General features: G+C 44.4%; 1 protein-coding gene across 1 annotated transcript; it reads right to left on the minus strand.

The window, feature by feature from the left end:
* Positions 1 to 95: 95 nt before the first annotated feature.
* LOC125702235 (phosphatidylcholine transfer protein) lies at positions 96 to 8,051 on the minus strand. The gene is made up of 6 exons (XM_048965237.1): positions 7,797 to 8,051; positions 5,962 to 6,079; positions 2,974 to 3,053; positions 2,481 to 2,652; positions 1,831 to 1,898; positions 96 to 1,254 (listed from the first exon to the last, which is right to left on the minus strand). The coding sequence occupies exons 1-6, from the start codon at positions 7,935 to 7,937 to the stop codon at positions 1,189 to 1,191; spliced, it is 645 nt and encodes a 214-aa protein (XP_048821194.1). The 5' UTR covers positions 7,938 to 8,051; the 3' UTR covers positions 96 to 1,188.
* Between the last annotated feature and the right edge of the window lie 6,009 nt (positions 8,052 to 14,060).

The raw sequence follows: 14,060 nt of genomic DNA on the forward strand, positions 1-14,060 counted from the left end.
AACAGCACAGGACATCTGCCTATCATTGCGACCTGCCCAGCACAGCCAGTCTTAAACATGAGAAACTGAAAAGAAAAAAAAAAAAACAGTACAGATACAGTAATGATTTATTGGAAACACACCAAGTATAAAGGCAAGAACTTCAACCATTTCTTCTTTAGCAATATAAGCTTACTCCATCACAGGATTTGTTCAGCAGTAAGATTAGATTTAGTAAAGATGCAAAATATTTTCAATCCCTGAGACTGAGACTATCTCTCAACTTTGCTGAACTCTGTCCTTCCCCTGCAAAAGTGCTGCAAAAGTAACTTCCTGCTTGGTTGTGCTTCTCGTGGATTGCCATCCAAAATGAACATTTTCATTCTTTACATCAGTGTTAAAAATGTAAAACCACCAAGACTTTCATATCAAGTTAATTCACAAGCAGGGAAACAAGCATCTCTAAAGCAGTTACAAGCATCCAATTGTAAAAATTGAATTATTTCCAATTCAGAGCTGGTGTCCAAGCTGCTTCCATTAAATTAACCATGGAAGCAAACTTCTTTTTTTGCTGGCTCGACACAGCTGATGCTTTATACTTTCCATATAGGCATCCCGAGATGTGAATGCAAGGCTTTACATACACATCCTTTTATATCTGAACTTAAAGCCATCACAGCTTATTGCAGGCTTCAGGTAATTTACCTTTATGTGCTAATCTTTATTTTTTAGTAGAGAGGATCATTTTAAGTATGATAAATTCAGGTAGCAAAAGCATTTCCTCCTAAGCAATGCAAGTTGTGTTATTCAGTTTCAGTAAGTAAGTCACCCTGCGAGGCCACAAAGAGAGACTCAGATGTAACACATGCAGAGAATTTTCAGCATAAATTCAGACATTTTTCCTAGTAAAAACTATTATCTCTTGCCCAAAGATGTGATGCTTTAATCAATAAACTCTATCTGGCCTTTGACAACCAGCACAAACAAAGCATGGGTGACATGACAGAATGTAAGTGCTATGATGGTGGTATTACATGTTGGCAATGAACTTCCCTTGGAGAAGGAAACAAAGGTCTAATAAGATTCAAGGCATAAAGCAACAACAGAAATTCTTTCCAATATTAGAGGTAGATTTTATCCAGTGTGTTACATAATAGCCATTCTGTAATGCAGAACTTTGGGAATTAAATAATTCAGATCAAATGTGACCTATGCTCTTCTAGAATAGTTACAACAAGCTTTTTGCATATCCTTCAAGAAAGCAGGCACACCACTCTGTAAAGAGAGAAGCAGATAAGTCACTTTTGTATAATGCAAAACAAAACAAAATAAAAAACCATACAAGCAAACCAAGAGCAAAAAAAGACCTCTATTAAGATCACTGTTCCCACTGTATCGATCAAGACCGTCAGACAAATCCTGGGCAATTCTAAGATCTGGTACAAAGCAGCAGACATTCATTTAATACTACATGACTAGACTGCATTACTGAACTTTGCAAACATTAAGACTACTCACATATGGTCTGGAATGTTGATTGGTTGTTTTCTTGTACAAATTTACCTGCCCAGTTAACTACTGCACAGAATAAGATAGGAATTAAAAAACATTAAGACAGCTGCTCTGAGGAGAGCAGACAACAGCATGTCTCTAAAATGGAACTGTCTCAGAGCTGGGAATACGAACGCATCCATTTCAGAAAAAAAATATATATACACATATATATCATACATACACTTACTTACATATATATATATTCTACTCAGCTTGCAGAAGACAGGTTTGGATGCAGCAAATAGATTGTTCAAAACAGAGTAGCCAATGGTAATTGCACCATCAAGCTTTACTTACCTTGGCAGCCCAGTTGACCAGCCATGATGGAATCATGCCACCAGGATTATCAAAGTAGTACATATAGACTAGAGATGAGAGAGAAGTCATCAGAAAGTTATCCAGACACATTCTGAGTATTAGCTCTAACACCATGTGATAGGGGCTGCCAAGGCACATGACTGAAGCACTGCATTCAACAGTTTTTGATCCAAGTCCTTCACTAAAAAAACCTCAAACTTGTATTGAATTGGAACGCGAAGCGTGCATAACATTTCCTGGTTAATCTCTGGGGAGCTCAGAGAGTGATCATGCGAATTTATATTATTCCAAACTAGTTTGGGCAGCCTGTTTTATTTTCTAAGTTTGTCTTTAAAGGACTAATTTCAGTCAGGAGCCACTCTCTAGGAAAGCCCTGTCTTCTGTAGGTCTACCAAACATGGTACTTAAATCATTGCTGAAATAAGCAGTTTCCAATTAGCATCAAACTCTACTCAACTGAACAGGTATGTCTTTGTTGGGTAGCTCATTCATTTTAACACTCCGAGAGCTCAGTACATACAATTTTTAGTAACTGCTTTTAGCTTAAAATCTCCATTCTCCCTCTTCATGCATTTTTTCTTTGTGCACACATTCTTAGGCAACACAGTCACACTTTTTTAACTTCTTACCTTTAGATCCAGTCTTGCCATCACTTTCAATTGCTAGACTTTGTTTATAACTTTTAACTCTGATAATCCCAGGCTTTTCAGGGCACTGAGGAACAGACACACTTTGAGCTAACACAACCCAGATCTTCCGCCCATCAACATCCATCTCTTGACATTCACGAATATAGACATACTGTATTCCAAGTTGAGGAGGCATGTCAAAACAGTGTCAGTTTGATGTATGATGAATTGACAGGTGGATTCCATTACAAATACCAGTTATTTCTCACCCTTCTCCATGACTCAATCCCACAGAGTAATAATTTGACTGTGAGATTTAGTTGTATGTGGGAAGAAGAACCTACACTCTTCTTCATGCTATACATACTGATATAGCACGAGGACACATTTATGATGTTAGATCAAGTGCAGGAGAGCAGTACTCGGTACACTGTCAGGATTCCTGGATGACAGGGTGATAAAAGCCACAAAAAGCAGAAGTTTGAAAGGATACATCTCTGTTTGAGAGAGGAAAAGGGTACTTCACTTCCCAGTAGATTACCTTTTCACCATCATACGTTTTCTCATACAATTCTAGAGTTGAAAAAAGATTGTTAGATATTTTCCCCTTCCAGTGCAAAATTGACATGTATGTAAAATTGTAGAAGACTTAACAAAATAAATCTGTAGCAGGATTGTTCAGGAACCAAACACACAAACATAGGTGGCCTGGTTTTCTGCTACTACTCAATTCATTGATGCTAAAAGAAAAAAAAAAAGGACAATAATTCCGGGAGGAGGCCATAATCAAATTCCTTCTTGGACAGTTATCTCATTCAAAGCCTTTCCATCTCAAAACTTTCTCCTCACCTCTGCAAATTCTGCATTACTTTGAACCACCACGTAGAACTTTTTCACAAGCACGTCATTATCTTTGTAAATGATTGAATTAACACGAGGCTAGGATAAGTGCTGGTTTCTAACACCTGAAGAGGTCTTACATGACAGATTAGTGAAGTTTAGAAGAGCTATTAGGAAGCTCACAGCGGTATGTGAAGACAACAGTGAACACAAAACTTGAACAGTTTATGAGCTTTCGTTATATCACCTTCAGTCTGCCTTGAAACTCAACCAGAAGGCAGCTGAATGGGGAAAAAATAGCTAAGAATAGTCCCTAAAACATGGCAGTGACTCATATAGAAGTAGTGTGGTATAGAGGAGAAAAATAGTTCAAATCAAACAATAAAACTGAGGTTAAAGAACTCTCTATTGCACAGCACCTTCTCTTCATGCAGGAACTGGCATCCTCAGGGTAAGGATCTGACAAGTCACAGACCTGAGCCAGAGTGAGTTTTTGCCTGTCCAGGGGCCGGTCATTTCATAGGTTCAGCTATAAAGAGTGTGATCCAAACCAGGTAGTTCACAACAACAGAGCACTCTGCTCCATTAGGATAGACCTACTTTGAGGTACTACATATCCTTCAGGACTAACACAAGTCTGCCATGTCACTTCACACAGTTTTGAAAATAAGGCTAGAACATTGCTAAGGCAAGAAGAGTGCCACAAGTGGCAGATGCTTTCCCTTAATAACATGCTCCCAACTGGACTTCCATTATTATACTCTGCAAGTCAGCTGTCATCCACAAAAACAGCATCTCCTCTTCTGCAGAGTGGAGCAATAGCAGCTGCTTAAAACTCCCAATGCTGCAATCAGCTACAGTGTTATGCTTTCCAGCAGAGGTCACTGGAGTATTGGCTTAGTAGCTTTTCTTTCATTTTTAACTGTAGAGCTTTTCTTTTACAAAGAAGCTAAAACACAGATTTAAAGACCTTGATGTAACTGTTAACTAATGACTGGTCCACCTACAGTACACCACAGGTCTGACTTCTTCATAATCAATATTTGCTACTTTAGCAGTCAACTGCTACTATTAAATTGTTGGTCAGCACAGTGTTGCAATAGGAGCAGCAATTTTCAGTACTGCTCAGGCCCAACCGTTCTGTTTCATACCACAGGAGCCTGTGGTGCCTCCATTGCTATTCTACTGTTCAGTCACAGCTTCCCTGCTGAACTGACAGCTTCAGCACAGGCCCAGATATCCACATCACAGCTGAGAGGTGCTGCTCTTGTGGATATCTCCATGATATCCAAGAAACTGCTTTGGAAATTGCCAGAGTTCTAACTGCAATGCAACAGCAGTAGCAGACTGATGGGGACATTTCAGAGGCCAGGGCAAACCCTAGGCAAAATGAGATCAAGGCACGAGCTTCTAAAGTACTCGCAGGAATCCTGTTCATATCTGCCTTCACTCAGGTTTTCCTGAACAGAACCAGAGGATAGAGATTAGCTCCTCTCATGCTTGGTGCAGGAACAATTACCTTTTCAACTAAAATGTCAGCTACTGTTATTCTGGACTCATTTTTATTTCAGTTTCAGGCAGTAATTGAGCAGAGAACTCTTCCTCGGACTGCTATTACTGTAGAGTTGTAAGGGCAATGAGGAATACAAACAGTAAAACAAAGAGCAAAGAGACTCTGAATGGAAGCTTTCACATTGTTCACCCTACGTGGAAAGGCAGAAAAGAAAGATCTTATATAACTTACATTGAAAATATTGACTAGCACTATTTCACAGTTCTAAGGAATGGGTAAACTTGTGCCAAATTCTGAGCTAACAGGAAAGCTTTAACGTTATGTTTATGCTCCTACAGGGTTAACTGCTGTGCAACGTCGTACTTGGAAGTACCAACACAAGTATGAATTTGCAGACAAACATATCAAGGGCAGCAAGGATAAAAACGCCAGCTCTGCAAACATTATCTAGTTTTCAGTTTAAGGGTGTAGCTTCCCCCAACTGCTTCCTTTCTTTTCTCAAAGAAGGCGTTACCAAATGCACTTAAAGACTGCTGAAGTGACTTCAGCTAACACATCTGATATCCAATTTAATGGCATTTGTATATTTGGAGCCCACCTTCATATTATTCAGTTTCAATAGTGGCAAAGCAGCCTTTGCTATGAAAAAGCTTTTGTCCATTTAGACAGATAACACCTTTACTAATTTAGAGGCAGCTTCTGAGTTGTGCCCATGTACTGACGTGTGCCACATAAGTGTCTAGAAGCTGCAAGGTGCTTCAGCATAGCAAGCAGTGCCAATTACGTGCTTTAATCAACATGGAAAGAATTTGTTCCAACAGGAAGCTATGTGGCAGTGACATGTTAGCTGTTTCATATCAGCGTTTACTTGCGTATAAAACCTTATCCCAAAATACGTTCGTGTCAGTACTGAAGTCTTTCGACAACACAGCTTTACAGAATCACAGAACGGCCAGGGTTGGAAGGGACCTCAAGGATGATGAATCTCCAACCCCCCTGCCACATGCAGGGCCACCAACCTCCACATTTAATACCAGACCAAACTTTAAAATACCTTTGAAGAAAGTTTTAGTGGGAAGAGTCAGCGCAGACACAAAGTTGGCTTTTATACCACCTAAGTCAGCTTACCTTTAACATACTGATCCCACTGTTTTCTGAACTCTAAATCCATATAGACATCTGCACAGAGTTTTGGGGGACAATCAGCAAGACCTCCAAAGATTTTATACTCATAAAGTCCTGATTGCTGTGGAAAACAGAATAGGGAGAGGAAAAGTCACACAGGAAAGGGAAGTATTCTGCAGCAGAGAGAACAGCTGAAGGAAATTAGGTGGGGCACATACTACAAAAATGCTCAGGAGCCGTGAAAGCAAGTGTTGAAAAAACAATGCAAGATTCAGTCTTTAACCTCTTGACATTTTGATCTATACATGAAAGTATGAATCCGGACAGGCTGACCTGCCTGGCACAATGGTTGTGCCTTCCCTGACATGGTACTCTTTTACTTCATAAGTAGTTCCACAGGGACATTTCTTCATGCACTCACCCCTTCTCATCTCCAGTAGCCAGGGCAGCCAGACTAACTCCTGACAACACTGAGGCACATCAGAAGATGAGCATTTAATTGTTATGGCAGAGTCTCCAGGCCCTATGAAATGAGCATATGGACTTCATTCACTTCTAGGAGGTTACCCAGCAGTACTTGACCTGGAAGAACTCTTCCAGCAAGTTTGCTATGCTCATACTGGAGGCTGTGTCACAAGAAAGGCTTTACAATATTCATGCTTATATATAACACACTACATATGTTTGCCTCAAGTATTATTTTTACCTATTTTCTTTGTGAAAGCTGCCCGCACTGAAGGGGTGTGGTGCAGGATATCTCCAGCACTAACTGATGTTTCTCCTAACATATGGAAACGACATCTGTGCCTATAGGGCAACGTTGTACTATTGTTAGTACCAGCTCACAACTACACTAAAACAATGAGAGTATTTTAAGAATACAGCGTAAGAGTCAAATTCAAGCAATCCTGGGGAGAGAGAAGGAGGGATCATACAGCATTCTGTTGGTGAATGGTTGATCTTTCTTCTCTTCCCCTCTTCATGCTCTACAATTCAACTGTAAAAAATGAAGTTTTAATGTAGCAGAAGATAACAACAGGCCCAAGAAGCTTAAGCTATTCATCTTGGCTGTAGCACCAGTGAAGCATCAATCCCTTGCTTCAATGTTGAACTGTTCAGCACAGTGCTGGTAGCAATGTAATTTACTATCGCAGAGCTCAGGAGCTGCTACAAAGTACAACTGCTCCGCTACCTGACCTCCGGAATTAACTGATCGATTGCACCTTACAAATGAAGGCAGCCACAGGACGGCTCATGGGCTCACGGTCGCTTTGCTGCCTTTAACTCTTGAACCACAGCCCCAGAAGAACCACAGTTGTAGGAATGATACCGTACTTCTCTACCAACGTGCTTGTTCCATTGCTGGACAAATCATGGCCTACATCATTAAGTAACTTTTGCTAAAAACCTTTTGGTTTTAGCAGTAGCGTTTTAATGGAGAATGAAATAACGAATCACTATCTGAAAAGCGAAGCAGCGCATCCCGCAGCAAGTAAGAGAGCCGCTTACAATGAGAAAACTGTAACGAATCAGCCGTTTCAGGGAGCTCTCAGCCGGGAGGCGATGCCCACCCAAAGCCGCCGGCGGCAGCAGCCCGGGGCGGAGCGCTCTGTGCGCTAACGGCTTCGTGCGCCCCGCCGCTGCCCGCCGCCTTTCGGAAGAGCGGTGTTTACAGCAGCAGCAGCAGAGCGGCTTTCTCCATCAGCAGTTAATAGCATTACGCTGCAAGCCGCTTTCTGAGAGCCGGGAGAAACCGAACTGGGGCGGCGGCGGTACTCGGCCAGACCGCGATCCCGGCCCGCAGGGCTCGGCCACGGGGAGCCGCGCTGCCCGCCCACCTCGTCGTACAGCCGGTAGATGCTGACGCCCATGCTCTCCACCAGGAGCTGCCAGGGCGGCCCCGGCGCCGTCTGGCCGAGCTCTCTGCAGGCGGCCCGAAACTGGTCCTCGGAGAAACCCCGCGGCGACGGCGTCTCCATTCTCCGCACCGGGAGGAGGAGGAACAGAAGGAGGAGGCGGCGACCCCGTGCGGGGCGCTGCGGCGGCTCGAGCCCAGCCAATGGCCGCCAATGGCCGCCACCGCCGCCCCTCCCGCGGGGCCGCCCGTCCCCCACCCCGCGCCGCCATCACAGAGCGGGGGGCGGCAGCCGGTAGCCGGGCGTTCCGCGTTGCTGTCTCGGGGCTCCTCTCCCGGGGGAACGGAGTGAGGTTGCTGGCGGTAGGCACGTCTCCCCGGAGCTGTAAGCGGGTTCTGAGCTCTGAGCTACGGGGCTTCGGCAAACCCACGAATAACCTGCCTGCTGCAGGAGCCCTGTGCTGGTAACTGCTGTGCACGTGGCAACGTGTCGCTTTTTCTAGCTCCTGCCAAGGAGCTGCCTTCTTTTGACAAAGAGTCCACTTCTGTCAGCTGTCCCTTCCAGTTCCGCTCAGTTGGTTTGCAAGCAGAGCGTGGGGATTCCTGGCTGCCAGCCTGATCTGAGCGTCACACGGCCGGACCCTGGGAGCTCCAGAGAGCTGCTGGAGAAGGGCTGTTGGCAGAGAGCATGATGGCCCTCACTGCGAGCCCCCCTGAGCCGGGTGCCACAATTTGGCCTTCTTTCTGAAATAGTGTTGGCAGTCCTGTATCTCAGTACCTGCTCTCACCTCCTCCATGAAGCTGCAGTGCAAGCATTCCGGTCCTTTTGTTTCTGTAATGCGGCTACATGTGTTATGACCTTTTATTATAAACATTTATACAATACATATAAAATACTTTCACTTGTTGGTGTTCTCTGTGAGTTACAGTGGGGCACTGTCAGCCAGCCAGGCTGGCTTTCCAAAACACGATGACGATATGTTCCTTATGGTGCAACCCCTGCGAGAACTGAATGGAGGTTCTGGTCTTTGCATTGGAACGGGGGGTGATGGCACCGATTGACTTTACCTTTTGGAAATATTTCTTTAAATATCTGCAAACGAGTGTGAGAAATTGCATGATTTCTTAAGGATCTTTGTGCGACAGAACTGACCACTGCTCTGTGTTATTGTTGTCATGCATTGGATGTTCTGCCTGCGATGGCTGTCTGCATGGCATTGGAGCTCCCGCCTCCCCCCAGTCCTCGTGGAAAAAGATTTATTTCACAGGGCTGCTCTAGGGACTGAGGTTTTGAAAAAGGAATGAATACATGACCTTTTTTCTTGGTAAATAAGGAGTGGTGCTTACTAAGAAAGCACAAACCGTTCTGAAAAGAGACTTTATTTTCCACTTTCCTGCTTATGTAAGTTTTTATCGCTTGTGTGGCCATGTATTTGCCCTTACCTAGGGACAGAAGCTAATACATGATCCCAAACCCTCTGATATCTGCACTGCTAGGAAGAGTGGCTGTAGTGTGGGGAGAGTTTTGACACAGCAGAGACATTTCCTAGAGCTCTGCTCTGATGGACAGTGGGACACTGACTGCTTCAGTGCAGCCGATGGTGGGAGCACGAAGCCAACCTGCACACTGCTACCCAAGGCAGCCTGGGTACAGCACGGTCCCAGCCCATACAGGAGCCATGACCTGAGTGCTAATAGAATGGAAATAGAGGGGTACTATTCTAGGGCAGTGAGGTGGAGTTTGGAGAATGCACATATGACACAACTCAAATGCTTAGTGTTCCTTAGGTATGTAGGTGCTGCTGCTTCCAGGGGGAAGCAATTCATTGAAGGAAGATTGCCAATCTGGACTGTCGGTGGGATTAGTGCACCTAAAATGTCCGTCTGCTTTTTACAATGAGAGAAATCTGTGTTAATTCCACCCTAGCACTTAACCTTTCTGCTACCATAATCAACACTGAGTAATCCATTGAACTGGACTGTGTGGAATCACACCAGTAAATTAGGGAACTCCTCCCTCCACCAGGAAATCATACACAGCCAGCTACGACAGCAGCAGTGAATGCTGCATTGATGTTTTCAGGCCCCGGATGGATTTCAGTGTTTGTTTTGGATCTGAGTATCCATATGTGAGAGAATGCTACCAGCCTATATTCATACTGTGCTTTCCTGCATCTGTCTCAGTGTGGCACTGGTGCACTTTGAGATGTTCTCAGAAATGGAATAAAGATGTGGGATTTTGATGGACTCGACTGCTGTGCAGACATTTATGTACCTTTGTCATTTCATTTTATTCAGTGCATTCAGAAACTCTGCAGAGGTGCTGAGTCGACCCGCTGTATGCACGTTCATGCTCCTGTTATACGCAGCCAAACCAATTAATTCTTCTGCTGCTGCTGTTTTATTGACTGCACAGTGAAACTGCAGCTTGTGCTAAGCAAGCTCCTCAGCCAAAAAGCTGCAAAGTAACAGCAGCATCTTCCACCACAGATATACGTGAGTTAGGCAATCTATTTTTGCCTCTTTTTGTAGGGACTCCTGATGTTCAAATCCATCTCTTTCATTTTGCCGTGTTTGCTTCGGATTTTTAGCCACAGCTTTTGAGAGAAGCACAGAACTGTGGGGGCTGGAAGGAGCCGTGGAGATCCCTCACAGCATCCCCTGCTAAAGCAGTTCCCTGGAAAAGGGTACGCAGGAAAGTGTCCCAGTGGATCTTAAATACTTCCAGAGAAAAGAAAGTAATGCTCTTCCAGTGCATCATTAAATAAACTAGAGATAGTGAGATGCAACCTATGTGTCTGTCCTTGAGTAAAGAGGAGTAAGTTTAAAATACAGCTGATGGAAAGAAGGGATTGCACTGTTATCTGCATGACCTGAAATGACTCATTCAGAAGATAAACAAGGCAATTTAGATCTTGATTTGGCATATGATTCCCACTACCACACCCTCCACTCTCCTAACCTGTTTGCATGGATGTAGAAAACATTTCTAATCATTTCCTTTAGCAAAGATGCTAAGTCAAATAATATAAATAGAAAGATGTCTTTTCTGACAATAGTTAGGATTCAGGTCTGAACTTCTGCATTAAGCTGTGGCCATGGATGTAAAAGTAGAGGGGCCAAAGGCATGTTTCCTTCCCAGGCGACAGCCATTGCTGCTTCTAAACGTTGGAGGACAGCTGCTGGCTCACAGCAGTAGCACGGTGAGCTTGGAGGAGGCAAGGAAGGGCTGCAGCTCTCAGAGCAGTGCCCAGGCATAATCTGTTTATACCCAGCTGCACCTGGACAAGCATCTCAGTATGTGATTGTCTTTGTCTTTCCCTAAGCACCTTTTGCTAGAACAGATTCTGTTCAATCACTTAACAGGTATGAAATGCTTTTAAAGATGAAGAGCCCATGTAGAGGCACAATCATAGGCTGTTACTCTCTGTTGAGAAGACTGTTCCTCCTACTCAGGGCTGGCCTTCCATCGTGAGCACAAAGGGCATCAAATAGTTTACACGGAGTTTAATGGAAGGTAGCATGCTGCCAAAATGGAAACTATGTACACATTTTGTACATTTTGTACAGTTTTGTGTCTGAAGACAGATATGGGGCCCCAGGACACTAAACTTTGATATACAGACAAATGTCACCTGTGTGAATCATGGCAGCCCTGTGTGGTTGTGTTTGTGCTCATCCATATGAATTGGGGTGGGGGGAGTTAATGAATTTGCCAACAGAAGGCTGTTGATGGAGCTTGGTAGGAGCTAATAGATGGCAAGTGGTTCTTTCCCCATAACTTTCTCTTTCCCTCTTCAGTGATTCCTTCAAGCTGTCTGGAGCCTACAGACAGAATTGTTTTGAGCAAAGTAATTCAACTGATGGTCAGTATAGGTCAGCTGAAAGCTCACAATTCCCTTCCAACTGCTGGAGAGTCAACTACCCCCACTGAAATGCTCTGCATCTGTTCAACTGACCGTCTGGAAAGGGAACAGTTTGCTCTTTATGTTATAACTACAGGCAGAGAAGGGACAGGAGATAGAAAACATCTCCATGGCATTACTTGCTAGGTAACCACAGGCAAGGCACTTTTTCAGCTCTTTATCTGCATTTCTGTCTGTGTGCCCTGTGTCTTCTTTGGGGTGCTCAGAAAAAAGAGAAAGTAAAAAAGAAAAGCCCTCTGCAGAGCTGTGGGAAGAAGTACTTAGATCCCAACTGAATCTGCAGGATCCACTGCAGTGCTCTCTAAGAGCAGCTGTGGTGACCCTGCATCATCTCATGTTTGGTGTCAAGCTTCCTCCCAGCTCAGCCAGAAAGCTGCGTCTTGGCTGAGGATCCAGAGATTCTGTAACCGACTGCAAAATCAGGATTTGGCTTCTGGTGGTGTGGCATAGCCCTCCGCTAATGAAAGGCACATCTTCCATACAAGGAATGCAGCTCTTCAGCTGTGAGCTTCATGTAATTATGAAATCGGTAGGAGATGAGAATAATTGTTTTCAGTCCCGGATGTCTGCCTTCGTTAGCATTGCAGGAAGATTGAAGTCAAGCAGGGCAAAAACAGAGCTCCAGTGCTCTGCGGGATAACTGATGTTAACCAAAGCACTGGTAGGATCTGATGAAATTTAGAGAGCATTCCTTTCTATATTCCTGATCACCAGAGACCATCAGCAGTAGCACATCCAAGCACTGAGACGTGCTGTGCACGGCTACCAGCCAGCAGTGCTGAGCCCTGCCGAGGTGCTGGAAGCTTTTAGGAAGAGGAGAGATAAAGCACTCTGTGTGAGCTGGACGTTTGGTTCTCTGGCCATGCTGGCTTTGTTAAGGACTCTTTTCCCAATCTTGAGCTACATGACATGATAAGGACAATTTTTTCCAACGCGTTAAACATGTTGAAAGGTTGCTTTCTTAAAGTTCCAGGGAGCACTCTGAACTGGTGAGTTGTGTCCGTGTGTGGGCTTAGGGCTGAAATAAAGGAAAACTCAGTGGAGAGTTAGGAAAAAGGCAAGAAGAACACATTGAACAGGGAGCCCACAGTGGGTGCACTTTGCCAGAGGAATGAGTCACTGTTTGCTGTGCTGTTAAGGCCCAGGAGACTGCTGAAAACTCAAAGGAAGCCATGAAGCACTGCAAGTGTGTCTCAGTAGGCAGAGCATTGCTCAATGTAGGAGTAAAGCTCTGCTGTCTGAGCAGGCTGCGGGTGTTCCAGAATCACACGCGCTTCTCCCTATTGTCCGAGCTGCACCTCCTACAAAGCAGCTGCGTGGAAGCCAGAGAGGAGATTTTGTCATTTGGGGCAGGTCCTAAAGGGGAGCTGTGCACAGTTAGACATGGCCAGCCAAAGCTGTGAACCTGTGAGCCCTCGCCGCAGCTGTTGCTTAGTCCTGCAGCTTCCTCAGCTGTTTGCACTGAATTCCTTTCAGGTGCCAACCGAGCTGCTTATGGCATGATTGGTTCTTCTGTCCCTGTATGCGTGCTGAGGACAGCAGCACCAAAAGAAGCAGAGGCAGTCAGTCATTTGCTTTTTAAAGGCCAGAGGAGTGGATGCCCTCTTGTCTGCAGCCCTTCTGTGCCCCACAGCTACAAAGCCACCCCTCTGAAGAAGAGCCCACTATCCCTCATCCACAGAGGGGATCATTCCTACTGCTTTTCATCACAGCTTTTCTACTCCACAAAAAGGAGACAACTGCCCTGAGCGCAGGAGAGAATTTCTAGGCCAGTGCTACTGCTGTCCTTCGTACAGAGACGTGGAGATCCTAAGGCCAGCTTTAAGGCTTAGGTGTGCTTCGGATTAGTTCCTCAAAAATCACTATTGGGAGTTCTTTTGTGTAAAGCTTTCAGTACCTTTATGTAACACTTTCAGCAATAAACTTGGCATGGAAAAGTGAAAACGTAATAATGAAACCATTGGTGGGATAAGCATGGGAGGGAGGTCTAATATCAACACAGGAGAACCAAGTAACACGCTGGAAGGACTAGAGAGAAATTGATGTAATAGGAATGGGGTGAAATGTAGGTCATGCACTCGTGTGCTAACAGCAGTAATTTCTGATACAAGATGATAAATGGCGCCAATACTGGAGAGAAATCCAAACACTGAACTACCACAGGATGATTATGCAATGTTAGTGTTTCTAGTAGAGACAGAAGAACACTTGCACTTCCATGCAAAACACAGATGAAGGCTCATCTGGAAAACTGATGATTGCAAATAAGACTGAAAATGATTTCCATATCTTAATACATTAGAGGGCTAATTGCCAAAAGT

This window comes from Lagopus muta, chromosome 18 (assembly GCF_023343835.1).
Source record: "Lagopus muta isolate bLagMut1 chromosome 18, bLagMut1 primary, whole genome shotgun sequence".
Lineage (NCBI taxonomy): Eukaryota > Metazoa > Chordata > Aves > Galliformes > Phasianidae > Lagopus > Lagopus muta.

What these genes read in the sequence shown, in the direction of transcription:
- LOC125702235 (XM_048965237.1), bottom strand. Translation starts at nt 7,937, where the DNA reads ATGGAGACGCCGTCGCCGCGGGGTTTCTCCGAGGACCAGTTTCGGGCC. An exon ending in TTCCTCTCTCAAACAGAGAT is followed by an intron (nt 2,653 to 2,973) that starts GTATCCTTTCAA and finishes CTTGGAATACAG; the next exon opens with TATGTCTATATTCGTGAATG. An exon ending in TGGTCAACTGGGCTGCCAAG is followed by an intron (nt 1,255 to 1,830) that starts GTAAGTAAAGCT and finishes CTCTCTTTACAG; the next exon opens with AGTGGTGTGCCTGCTTTCTT.